Below are 14,101 nucleotides of genomic sequence, written 5' to 3' on the forward strand. Positions count from 1 at the left end.
GCAAAATAGAGCATCTAATTCTTGCTTGCCTTTCCTCGTAAAATCAAGAGAGGGCAGTCTTACACTTCTGAATCGCTGTAGAGTGAGAGACTCAAGCTAGATTTTATTTCAGTAACTTAATATTGTTTTAGGTAGGCCTATTGTTGAACTTTCCCTTTAAAAATAAAAATAAAATGCATATTTCCCCGTATTTACATTTATGTATGCTAAATTTAGCTAATTGAAGTAGCAGATAAAATAATTTACTTATAATAAGTGAATGTCAAAAGTTAATAAAGCTAGACCCCAAGAAAAGGAGACAGGCACACAGCAAAAAAAAAAAAAAAAAAAAGTATTATTGAGTATTTATGAGATTTTTATGATGAGATTTTTAAAAAACGTTTGCATAAGGTCTGACAAATTACTGCAAAGATGTGAGGTGGCAAATTACAGTGTAATGAAACTTGAAATATTCCAAATGAACACAAATGTTAAAGGTTCTAGTATTGATGACAGAAACATACAGACATAAACAAGTATTTACATATATACACAGTCAATCCATTTGCATGAAATTGGTAAACACTAAAGTACAGCTATAGTGTCAGTCTTCAAATAAAAGCCTGTAGTAAATACAGGTGAACATGCCACATTTAACTCAAGAAATAATTTCACATAGCATCTAACCAATTCTTCTGCATTCACAATGTTATTTCAGGTCAATTTAAAATCTGTCTGAGACGGGACGTTTCTTTGCTTAGATCCTATTTCTTGAAGAGGAGAAAACATTAGATCTCATTTACATCATTTTCATCTTTTGTGAGCTAATAGCTTTGGAATTCATTGAGAGCCACAATTGTCCAATAATAAGCACAAAACTGACAAAGATACAGAAAGAACTCCTATATAATTGTTCGATATTTTTCAAGTGTAAAGTTTTTTCAGAGTGAAACATCTGCCACTGTGTAAACCCAATAGAAAAAAGAGAGAGAGAGAAATTTCTAGCAGATCTTAAACTCATGAACTATTTTAATTACACCAAAGATACCAGTACAGACACCTGTCGGCTTAAGAAAAAAACATTGCTGTCAAATCTCAAATGGCTTATGTGTTCTTTAGTGTTTTTTTTTTTTTTTTTTTGAGTTGGGTCCATGTAACTAACACGCAATAAGACATTTTAAACTCAGAGCATCCAATATGAAGCTACTAGATCGAAAGTCAGCCTATAAGAGAGTCAGTTTCTAACCCCAGAAGGGTGTCCCTCTATACGCCCTTCCAGACGAATAGGGGCAGTTGTAATGGCAGATGCAGGAGTTGATGGTCATGACAGCATGTTTGAGCAGTCTTCCTCCAGGGCAGCGGAAAGTGACCGGCGCTGTGCCAGTGTGGTAAGGAGTGCAACAACGGTTGTCTTTACATGAGCCGCAATAACGGGGCCTGTAGAACTGCATACTATAACAGCCCTGGTAGAAATGCCGCACCGGGGTTGCTGACCTGTAGCTGGGTTGACATTTCCTCCTAGACCACTGAAATATAGAAGCGGGGTTGGGTTAGACTAGAGAATGATTTGAATGGTCAAAACCAAAGCATCGTACGGTAGATCGGAGACTCACCTGTGGGTTTCTCTGGAGAACAGGCTGACAGGGTCGGATCATACACAAGCGCTTCTGCATCTCCAGGCGACAGGTCGGGTTTTGATTGGACACCCGTGTGGATATTCCAGGCCCGCAGGTGTGTGAGCAAGCGCTCCACTCTGAGCTCTGGTCTATGCAGTTTGAACCGGGTCTGGTTTGGTATGCAGAGTCTGCAGGCATTGTCTGATCACTTCCTGAAGCTGCCATCCCGAAAACAATTTAATTAGACTTACACAGTTCAATTAAACTTACACAACACTTACACTTGTTTCAATAGGAAACAGGGAACTTTGTAATTGCCACCAATGTTGACTATTATAGATCCAATGAACTCATGTTTCATACTTAGCCAGGTGTATTTCATTACATTTCAAAAATATTTTTTAATCATAAAAATATGTTTTTGCCTTTAAAATTATAATTTTATGTTAAAAATGTTAATGCCTTTTAAGTTACATATCACATTATATTACTAAAGCCAAAAATGCTCACATTTGTTTTATTTTATTGTTTTTTAGTTAGCATTTAGATGAGTCCCAAAATTCGATGTAATGTTATTGTCACGAATCTGGTCTGCACTTCCGTTCATTCACCACCAGAGGTCACTCGCTCACCACATGAACTTTCACACCACACATCACATGGACTCCATTTCCCATCATCCAACACTGATCACAGCTGTCACCAATCACTCATTGCACTAATCACATGCACACCTGATCCCACGCACATACTGATCACACACGCTTTATAAACCTTGGACTTTCTCTGCCTCGCTGCCGAGTATTGTTTGTGTTTACTGCTCCCCTAGCTGTAGCAACGTTCAGAGCCCTTGTTAGTGTCTTAGTCTTGCCTGTTCTCCTGTGTTTGTCTCTAGCCTGTGTTCCCTGGATTAACCCTTGCCTTGCCGTTTGGATATTGTTTGCACTCCTACTGGACTCTAGCCCGTTTTACCTGGATTATCTCTCTGCCTAGCCCCTCTGGATACTGTTTGCCGATCGTCGACCTTCGCTTGCCTTAGGATTACTCTTTGTCTTGTCCCTGCCATACCTGTTTGCCATTGTTTCGACCCTGCCTGTATTTATGACCATGCCTTTAAATAAAAGCTTGCACATGGATCCGCACGTCTCACGTCTCGTCGGCCACGTTACAGTTATCACATTGGACTAAAAAACTGACTTTTCTCAATAGAGTATAACAACTTAAAAATGTTCAGAATTTGTGTTCTTTTTGGGAATTTTTCCACTCCTACCAGCATACAAAATATCTTTTTATGCTATATTATTGCCAAAATATTGGATTCAATCTTTTTATCAACATGTTTTCTTTCACTTAGCACTGGTTTTGTAATTATTTTTTGGAACTGATTTATTGATCTCAGCTTATGCACTGTTTTTGAGGGAACATAATACTTTTTTTAAGGGCAGCCATATTTGACTGGGAACGCCAAATTAGGAAAAGGACTTAAAGGGTTAAAATAACACACACTGTATTGTTCACAAGTTATACAATGTGCATTTAGAAATTACAGCATATAGTATCAGTGTTGATTTCGTGTTAGGTTTAAGTATAAATATTAAATGGACAGTTCACCCAAAAATGAAATATCTTAATATCAAAAATATCTTAATTTGTGTTCCGAAGATGAACGAAGGTCCTAACGGTTTGGAACGACATGAGGGTGAGCAATCAATGACATAATTTTCATTTTTGGGTGAACTATCCCTTTAATTCTGTCTCATTAAAACTCATAGAGCTGCATAAATTCGTAATCAATTCGTAATTTGAGAATCCCAAGGAAGCAATACCAAATACCTCCATCCTTATGAGATGATAATCAGTCATTCATTGGCAATGTTTTATGCACATGAACCTGTTAACATCTCCACTGTAAACACACTCGGAACAAAATGTACCATTCCAGCTGATTTAACTTGGGTGACATTGCTTTTGAACACCCTCCTGTCCGGTGTTCCACGCTCTCTGGCTTTTTGTAGTTTAATTGTTGTGCTACACAGACATGAGTCCTGTTATGAATCATGGAAAGTTGGCTTCGGGAAGAAGCTAGAATTTGTGCTTTTGGGTTCCATCTTGGCAAGACATTTTTAATTAAAATGGTCAAAATCCCACAATGAAAACCTCAGACGGGAATGTAATAGAGAGTTCTCAGATAGGGATTTGAATAAGAAACATGTAAAAAGATTAATGCAAAATCCCAAAAGAAGAGAGACAGTTTTCATTCCAGCTCGTGAAATACTATTACGTGAACAACAACAACAACAGCATTTGAGTCGGTTTTATGGCTTGATTTGTTTTCGGACACTAAGATGGGTAATGAAGTACCTATGTGTGCGTCCTGAAGCACTGTGTTGTCCATATTTTCACACACCCACTCTTTACAGCATTTTCCTGGTTGTTGAACCCTTCGAGGATGAGGGCAGTCTGGGGTGGGCAGGAGAACATCCTCACTGCACCGGGGCACACAGGTCACCCCTCCACCCGAACAGTGACACTGAAGAGCACAAGAGGGCTGAAATACCTGGCCTTCCTGATAGGAGACTCCATTATGCTCACAGCCCAGCTCTTTCTGACCTAAAAACAAAGGTTCACAATCTTACACTGATGATACTATATGCAGTGCAGAAGGTCTAAATGTTGTGGTGTTTTTATGAAGGTTTGCTGTGGAGGTTGGCTTTGTATTTTATGTGCCCCCACTGTAAAAGAAAATGTATATTGTCTTTGTAAAACTTGAAATTAATTATTTTTGGTTGTCATGAATTAAGATTGGACATAATTTGTAGCAATTATTTATTTACATAAAAAAAAAAAAAACATTATTAAGGTAACATAATAAATCAAACTGTCAATCAACTGATAAATCAAAAACTAGAATGCAATTAAATTTCTTCATTCGAAGTAGCATAAATGATAAAAAATAAAACAAATATAATTAATGTGATAATTTATATATTATATTATTATATAGAGAATTTGTGTTTTAAATTTCATTTTTAATTATCAATCCAGCCCTGTCAAAATTAAGATAAATAAAATTCTCGAATAATAAAATAAATTACCTTTTTATTTTACAATAGCTGCTAAAATGATAAATGAAAAGCTCAAATGCTATTTAATTTCTTCAAATTAAACAATTAGAATTTATCTATTATATTACATTATAAATAATTTGGGAGGAAATTAAATTGCATTTGAGATTTTGATTGATCATTTTAGAAGCTATTTTTAAATCTGATAATGAAAACATATTTTCATTATCAATCCAGTACAACCTTGTCAAAATTATATTTTCTCATTTGAGGTACTGTAGCATAAACTATATATATATATATATATATATATATATATATTATATATAAACATATTTCTATGATGTTTTATATATTATATAATTATCAATCCAGTACAACATGGCATAATTGATCTTAAAGGATGAATCAAATGCTCAAACCAACATGACGAATTAAATGTGCAAAATGCCATCCCAAATTATGATAATAAGTTAAAAATGACAGCCATGTGAGCCATGTCAATCAAGACCTATGGGCGGAGCTTATGGCTGTAATAGTGTTTTAGTGGTAATGCTGTGTATTTGGTGGTTGAAACTTACTGACACACTCTCCTGGCTCTCCAGGGAAGCTGGCACTATAGTCGCATTGCAGGCTGTGCTGACTGTCACATGGATACAGCTCACTGCAGGCCTCACCCTGCTGCCTTGCACACACCTGACAGCACTGGCACCCATCGAGAATGAGAGGAACGCCTTCTGGGCAGGCTGGTACAGAGCTTTGGCACTGACAAGGGCCACCACACTGCTGACAGCACACCTAAGACAGCATACAGGAAGAAGTGTTGTGTTATGTAATGCATGCAACAGAGCATCTGTTACAAAATCTGTACCATGTGCAAACCATAAAGTTTCAATAATCAAACATTACTGTAATATAATGTATTTCTTTCAAGTTTCCCATTAATGCTCTATTGGTTATGTATGCCTCTAATAATAGCACTGCTGGTTTTCAAAACATGCAGCTTTGGTTAAAATTGCATATGGAGAAGCAAAAGGAAAAATATTTTCCCTCATGCGAATCACTTACGGTAAGTATTCCCAGGCTCTTAATACATAAAACATGCTTTCAATTATAAGCTAGTGTTACAGCCAACAAGCTTAAGATGACAATCTTACATTTGTACAGAACCTTGACTCTTTAATTAAGCATTAATTCTCCATTACATTCAGTTTATACTGGAAAAACTCAGTTTTATAAAGAGATCTCACAGACAGCAAAACTTCCCACAAAAAGTCCCTGATAAAAAAACTAACCTCTCCCTCCTCTCAACTCTGAGCAAGACAATTTACAAAGTAACCAGATCAAATCTCACAGCTGTTGGACATAAAACTGAACACAGACATCAAAAACATTTCCACTGGCAAAATGCATGCATAAAGTGTGTGATTCTCACCTGTGAGCCCAGGTAAAGCAGCAGTGTCCATGCCATTAGGCTTTTCCTGTCTCTCTGTAGCTTTTCCATCATGTTCTGCTATGTGTTCCACCACAATGAGATTTTCTACTTGTGTTACTGTTTTCTCACTGCCTGGCTCTGTGCACATGCACTTTTATAAAGTCCTCGCTCTGATGTCATAGCCTGACTGCCGGGTAAACAGTGGCTGGACCTGGATCAGAAATGTTTCAAATTCCACATCTCCGTTGCCCATTTCCACAACCAGGAATTATTTTCTCCCTCTGCTTGTCTGCTCTGGCGTGAAGAGGTGAAACATGGACTTTTGGAAGAGAAGACGCATATTAAGGCTTGCTCTTGACCACATCCAAGTTTTCTGTTTACATCTAAAGTCTAATAGCTGTTGTTTATTGAATTGCTACATCAAATATATTTGAATAATAAAACAGACTGATAAGCATGGTTGGGAGTATGACATTGCACAATAGTTCAGTAAAGAAAAAAGTTTATATTGTATAACTTACATATTAGACACCAATTTGTGTATTTTTATTAAACCGGTAACGATTCCAAATAAAGTAAAAACAGAATTGAATAAAATAGAATCTCCAAGACACACAGTCATGGTGCTCATGACTGTATCAGTAGTTCTAAATGAATCGTTGAGTAAACAATTCAATGACTCACTAATATAGACAGCTCAGCTATAATAATTTGGTTACTTTTCTGCTATCTTATGAATACCGTAATTTCGGACATACTATTCTTTTCGCATACGTTTTTTGCCTATTATATAGTAGGGAAGTATATGATTTCGGATGCAGCCTTCATTTCATTCCTGAATTATGGAATGAATTGGTGGAGTACATGATTCAATGACTAACTTCTAAAGATCGTCACTTCACAGTACAACAATGTAATTTGTAGAAAGAGTAATTGAAAATCCTCACTACTAATACACACTGACAGTTTGTCTGAAACATAATACAAACAGTAAAAAGTTTCAGTGATCAAAATTTTTGGAACCCTTTTCTTTAAATCGTTATAGCATTTAAAATAGAGAACTTGCTTACATTTAAACTGTGAGTGGCATTGAAAAAAAAAAGCTTTTCAAAAAGACATTGTGCATTTTTCACATCAAGTGCTCAGACAAAACAATCCTTTCGAAATGCAGGATGACCCACTGGGAATGACAGTTTAAAAATAGACCTAGACGGGAAATTCACTTTTACAAATACCACAGCTCTTGATAATTCAGCTGGAACACATGTGGCCTGCCAGATACAGCAAAAGTGGAGTGGATATTAGTTCTGTCTAAAACTTCTGTCCAGCCACTCATACATTTATTTTGACATCCTTTCCAAAAATCACAAATGTTTGGAATATACAATATCCCCATAAAGGGAACAGTGCACACATATCTCTAGGCAAAACACAGTAATAGTATTCAGAATGAAAAATATTGTCTTATTCTTGAATGATTTTTAATTCTGTTTAAGAGTGGAGGACAGAGTAATCAAAATATTATTATCCTATAAATGGTATTAAATAAACATTCATCAAAGTCCAATGGAAACATGTTATAGGTTGTCAGGAATGTGTAAATTTGTTCTGGAAGGATGATCCACAAAAATATTGTTTAAATATTTAGAGATTAACAGAGCAAGAAAAGCAGATGTGGGACAAAAGCTCCCTCTTTCATGTCTAAAATTCAGCCAGTTGTGGTTAAAAACTAGTCCAATAATGTCTCATGGAAAAGTTTTTGCTTAAAGTGAAGTATATGCATTGAACTTCACTTGCTGAGTGCCAAGGAACTGACTCAAGTTAACAGGAATACAGAATACTGGAAAGTGACAGTGCAGTTCAGTCATATGGCAATTCTAGAATGAATGTACATCAGCCCTAGCAGAAACCTCTCTCAGTGTAATTGGTTTCATTAAAGAAACATTGTGTGGTCTGTAAACCTCATTTTGGTATTGGAAATAGGTTGTCTTTGTGTTTACTCCTTCATTCACGTCAATTCCTGTGTGCTGCACATGTGATCTTCAGGGCTTTGGCTTAGGACCTTTCCAATTTTCTTTCTTCCTAGATCCTCAGTTACTGCACACCCTGTAATAAAGAAGAATTACTTGATGAACTGACATGCTTGACCAGACAAACTGAACATAATTCTAACAATTCCTAGGCTTGGCCAGACAATTCCTTATTGTCTTAATGTTAAAAAGTCTTTGGTGTGCCTTTGAGGTTTGAAGAATTTGGCCCCAACTGCAATATGTGTCATAGTTAATCAGTTGGAGTCGTAGCTAATAATTTGAAAATTGGAAATGTTTTTTCTTTGTCTCCCTTGACAATATTACATTTCCTTTCATATGAATCTTAAATCTAACCTGACACTGAGGCCTAAAAATGTCTGCAAACAAAAACTTCTGAACAATAGGGATAATCTATAGCCAGCTAGTCAAAGTTGCTAAAAACACCAAAGCAGAGCAGATTTTTACAGGGCTAGTCACAAAATAAATAAATATACGAAGATTAAATATTTATATTAGCTGAAATTAATTTATAATTTTACTTGTATAATATATTAACACTACCACTAATATCACTGACAGTCAAGATTAATTAATCAGAACAGACTATTCTAGAGAGCCGTGTAACAGATTATTAATTTGTCAGTACAGACTGATTTATCATTTTTATATTCTCTTGGCTGACGTCATTGGTGCTTGCTTTGTTCACCATCAAAATCGCTGCATACAAAGTAAAACATTAAAGTTTCCTGGTTGCTTTTTTTCTTTTCATTTGAACAGACCTCTTACACATTAATCGCAGCTGCAGCCCAGATGTGCAGCGATGTAGATAAATCACCCTCTAAAAAGAAGAACCTGAATCTGACTAACTGTTTTTGAGGGGAGGAATTGATGCCTGCGTTCCAAGCATTCTAACTAGATGTGTGAAACTACACGAGTCGTAACAGGAAAGCCTTTGGTTTCTGATAAGAACACTATTCTAAGCAAGGGTCAAGTAATGACGTTTGAGAGGAAGCAAATCTGACAGTCACAGGAAAGATGTCAGACAACACACACAACCACATTCAGTAACAGCTTTATGGGAAGAGCCCAGCAACCGTCTGGAAGGCAATATTAAAATATTTCAACTGAATCTGTGAAATCTTTCAATGTAACCTTCAGAAGTCATATCGAAATGTACAGTATGAGAGATGAAGCATTCTGCAGAACAGTGGTGTACACAGTAGAAATCACATCCTGGGGGGCACCCCTCTGCAGAAGACAAAACAAGCTATTTTGAAAATGTCTATTATTAAATATTTTTCTTATATATTTTTTTCTTAATGAGAAATTAGGTTCCAGTATTGTTTTAGACCCCACTGACTTTCATATGGAAAAATCATCTGAAATAATCCGAATAATCATGAAAAAATGCTCAACAGACTTTGAATTTGACACCATTATAAATAATGGTTCTTTATTAGCATCTGTGGTTCCATAAGAAACTTTTAACATTAATGGAACATTTGAATTGCACAAAATGTTCTTATTAGTGGAAAAGGTTGCTTTTAGATGTTAAATTGTTCTTCACACTGAGACAAAAATGGGTTCTTTTAAGAACTGATCACAGAAAGGTTATTATATGTCATCACTGTAAAATAAAAATAAATAAATAATAACTTTTGGAACCATTCAACACATCCCGTTGCTTGAATGTAAGTTGAAAATTTTCATACAGCCGTCAGTAAAAATGTAGTTCTCTTACAGTAGCTCCAATTGACATATTTTATCATATTAAATTATGTTACACAAATTTCCCCCCAAATCAGTTTGGAAAATGTGAACTGGTTGATTGATGCATCTGTGCAAATGATTATCATGTAACCATCACAGCTTGTTAAAACGAACATGTCATTATTTAGGAAAATGGGTGTTGATTTATCAAAACTTGAATGATATAATATTCTGAAACAACACCAGTATCACTCATTTGACCAGGTTACTGGAAGCTGAATTTAAATACTGAAAATATCCCCTTAGTCATAATAAGACTAAAATAACGACAACCCTTTTCCATTACTGAAGTTCTTGCCTTAAAATAAGCATGGACAAATAAATACAGGACAAGGGATAGATTCACTGCAGTAGCTACTTCCTAACATGTGGCCAGCAGAGTCAATATTTTTAACGGATATTCTGCTCTTTAGCTAGGAGAAGTTCTCAACGACCTCCAGCGTTCTATCAGAATCTTGATCATCTAACATCATGTGTAAACAGCATTTGATTTGGGTATGAGTCATATCTGATGACAGTTTAGAGTGATAGCACAGGGTTGAATTAAGAAGACGTCACATGCATGAACAACAAACAGTGGTGCTTTATTCCGTTATACAGGGGTGTATGCAAGGAGCCATAAATAAATGGCAAATGAAAAAAAGAATGTTTTTACATCTGCTCAAAAGCTTTACATCTCTATCCATGTCTTAATAGCATAGAGCACACTGAGGGATTTATAGAAAGAGTGGTGCTACCACATTCTTAAGCACTGCTCCAGCAGACTGATGTATGACACATTTAATGGGATGTTTTTGCTGGTTGGGAAACAGAAAACGGCCCATGTGGCTTCACGCAGGGTTAGAGTTGCTGGATTAGGCCAAGTTAAATAAGAGTTGTTGTTTAGGAACTGCTTTAACAGCAGGGGTTTAGAAAGAACTGTGTTAAAATGTAATGCTTTAGGCATGCAGTAACTGTTATGTTGCCTGCATTTGGAAATGTCTCTTATTTAGCAAGTCATTTTGTACATAGTTTATGATGTGCTCTGTTCAAGTACAAACATGTGGCAAAAAAATTCTCAATGGTGCATTCAAATATTCAACAAAGATAAACATGTCATGAAAACATTCTTAGTTTAATGAGAGATGTGCATAATGCATGCCGTTGCCAATTTATGAGCATTATGTACTAGACGTGTCAGCTTTTCGAAATAACATTCTTATCAACCAATCATTTCCTAATCACGTTATGCATATTCAGGAATACAGGCGACACTACTCACATGAATACACTTATGAAGTTATGCTGACATCTAGTGGCCAACTAGCCTACTGCAAACCATGTAGGCGTGTTTACATGTCTAGTAGGCTACTTCCAGCCTCAATTCGGAGATGAATCATCCTTAACAACAAATGACAATAATAGAAATGGAATTATTAAATGAAATCGTGGTTCTGAATCAAAAATATCTTAAACGTCGTCCTGGTGCTGATATCCACCAGAGGGGGCGATGGGAAGTCCGAATCATTTTCTGCGAATCGATGAAATAGTTCTTTTCAAGAAACTAGTTCAAAAATAGATTATTTTACGTTATTATGTCACCGACTGCCATTGCCCTTTGACATGTTCTAAAAGGTTCAAACAAAGTATTAATTTCAAGAAATAATATTGTAATGTCGTTTCCTAATTCAGCTTGTGTAATGATTCATTTAATATTCAGTTTCTTTCATATACCCTGCTAAAAAAAACAATAGAAGCCCAATAGAAACCATCACAGAAATTCCAGTGGTTTCCATTAAAATACCATTATAAACCATTAGCTTTTTCCAGTAAAACCATTACAAAATTCCTTTTTGTAGTGTGTTTTGGGCATTTTTTCCAATAGGATTTAACATCCCACCAATAGAATCCATCACATGCAGAGGTGTAAAAAGTACTCAAAAATTTTACTCAAGTGAAAGTAAAGATACTCAGTGAAAATTTTACTCAATTAAAAGTACAAGTATCTGGCCAAAAACATACTCGAGTAAAAGAAAAAAAGTACAACTTTAAATTGTACTCAAGTATTAAAAAAGTAGAAGTACCGTATTGACCCGAATATAAGACGATGTTTTTTCCTTGGAAATACATCTGAAAAAACGCGTTCGTCTTATATTCAGGGTCTAGACTTTGACATGTCAGTAATACACCCACAACAATAGGTGGCGCCAAAAACGCATAAAACGAGTGTGCCATGAAATATGTAATGTAATGTGTGTTGTAAAGATCGCGAATGAAAACAAATGAAAAAGAAAAGCTTACAGCAGCACGAGTCGTGACTGTCATGTTAGCCTGATGGGACCAAACTTCCTCTGTAAGTGATTTTAAAACATAAGACTATACCCAGATTTGAAGACTACAATAAGATTTCACGTCTACTGATAATAAAATTTTGGTAGGCTACTATGAGTTGGATAGCCTAATTGTTATATAATTCAGATGGGCTACCTGTTATTTCAATGGTATATCAAAATTTTCCAATGTCATTGTTGGTACATTTTACCAGTATTTACCATACTTTCAAAACAAAAATTAGAATTGGAAAAATATGCAATATGAAAATAATTTAAGAATAAATGTGTTTTACAGAGAGAGAAAAAAAAAAAAAACAAGATTTGGTTTTCAAAAAGCCTTTTTTTCAACAGGTACATCTGGAAAAAGGGGGGGTCGTCTTATAATCAGGGTCGTATTATATTCGGGACAATATGGTACTTTTTTTTTTTTTTTTTTTTTTTCTGACCGACATACAGAAGTTTGGTTAAAGGGAGAAAAATACAGGTTTTTCAATTCAAATTTATTTGTATAGCGCTTTTCACGATACAAATTGTTGCAAAGCAGCTTTACAGAAAATTTAAGTTTCTACATTATATTTAGGAGTAGGTTATTGGTGGTACAGTAAAAATCATGCAGTTAAATTATTTATTTAAAAAAAAAAAATATATATATATATATATATATATAATGACTTTCATTTATTAGATGAACACACAAACTAAGATCTAAATCATCTAAACTAAATAATCTTTTTTCGTATAACAAGTATGGGACGTCCAAAAATGACACTTCAAAAACCACACAAAGTGAATATGACAGTAACTCATACAAACCCTGTTAATGAATCAGTGTCTTCTTAAGTGAAACAATGAAAATTACGAATACCAATATTTTAAACTTGACCGTCGTGTTCACTTTGAAGTGGTCCTGTCCCCTTGCATTATACGGACTAATAATCTTTGCTTGTGTTCATCTGAAGAAAGAAAGTCATAAACATTTGGGGCGACATGAGAATCTTAATTTTTGGGTGAACTATCACTTAATAACAATGTGATGCAGAGGTTAGAAACATATTCCAGACAGAATGCAAGAATGGGTTGAATTAATGAAGAGAGTCATAGAATTAATGCAATATTAACGTTTTGAAAGGCCACTTTTTTTGTGTTGTCTACGTCACTGTCTAAAAGGATAATTAATCTTTTAATTGTTTATTTGGGGAATTTTTTATGGGGGCTTTTTCTCAGGAAATATTGCTACATAATTATTTGCGACTAATTATATGAATTAATGAGCAAATCGTGTAATTATTAAGATTAAGAAAATATACATTGAGAGTTCAAATTCCTACTCAATGCATCATGTTATTAATACAACTTATCCACTACCTGGTAAGAACGTCACTAAACATGAATTACAATTAAGTAAATGTACAATGTTCATACAAACCCTGTTAATGAATCAGTGTCTTCTTAAGTGAAACAATGAAAATTACGAATACCAATATTTTAAACTTGACCGTCGTGTTCACTTTGAAGTGGTCCTGTCCCCTTGCATTATACGGACTAATAATCTTTGCTTGTGTTCATCTGAAGAAAGAAAGTCATAAACATTTGGGGCGACATGAGAATCTTAATTTTTGGGTGAACTATCACTTAATAACAATGTGATGCAGAGGTTAGAAACATATTCCAGACAGAATGCAAGAATGGGTTGAATTAATGAAGAGAGTCATAGAATTAATGCAATATTAACGTTTTGAAAGGCCACTTTTTTTGTGTTGTCTACGTCACTGTCTAAAAGGATAATTAATCTTTTAATTGTTTATTTGGGGAATTTTTTTATGGGGGCTTTTTCTCAGGAAATATTGCTACATAATTATTTGCGACTAATTATATGAATTAATGAGCAAATCGT

General features: G+C 35.1%; 1 protein-coding gene across 1 annotated transcript; it reads right to left on the bottom strand.

Annotated features, from left to right (window-relative positions):
* Nucleotides 1-9: 9 nt before the first annotated feature.
* ccn5 (cellular communication network factor 5) lies at nt 10-6,306 on the bottom strand. Its single transcript, XM_058762944.1, has 5 exons — nt 6,096-6,306; nt 5,242-5,458; nt 3,957-4,205; nt 1,593-1,813; nt 10-1,505 (listed from the first exon to the last, which is right to left on the bottom strand). The coding sequence occupies exons 1-5, from the start codon at nt 6,165-6,167 to the stop codon at nt 1,221-1,223; spliced, it is 1,044 nt and encodes a 347-aa protein (XP_058618927.1). The 5' UTR covers nt 6,168-6,306; the 3' UTR covers nt 10-1,220.
* Between the last annotated feature and the right edge of the window lie 7,795 nt (nt 6,307-14,101).

The sequence above is a fragment of the Onychostoma macrolepis genome, chromosome 23, assembly GCF_012432095.1.
Source record: "Onychostoma macrolepis isolate SWU-2019 chromosome 23, ASM1243209v1, whole genome shotgun sequence".
NCBI lineage: Eukaryota > Metazoa > Chordata > Actinopteri > Cypriniformes > Cyprinidae > Onychostoma > Onychostoma macrolepis.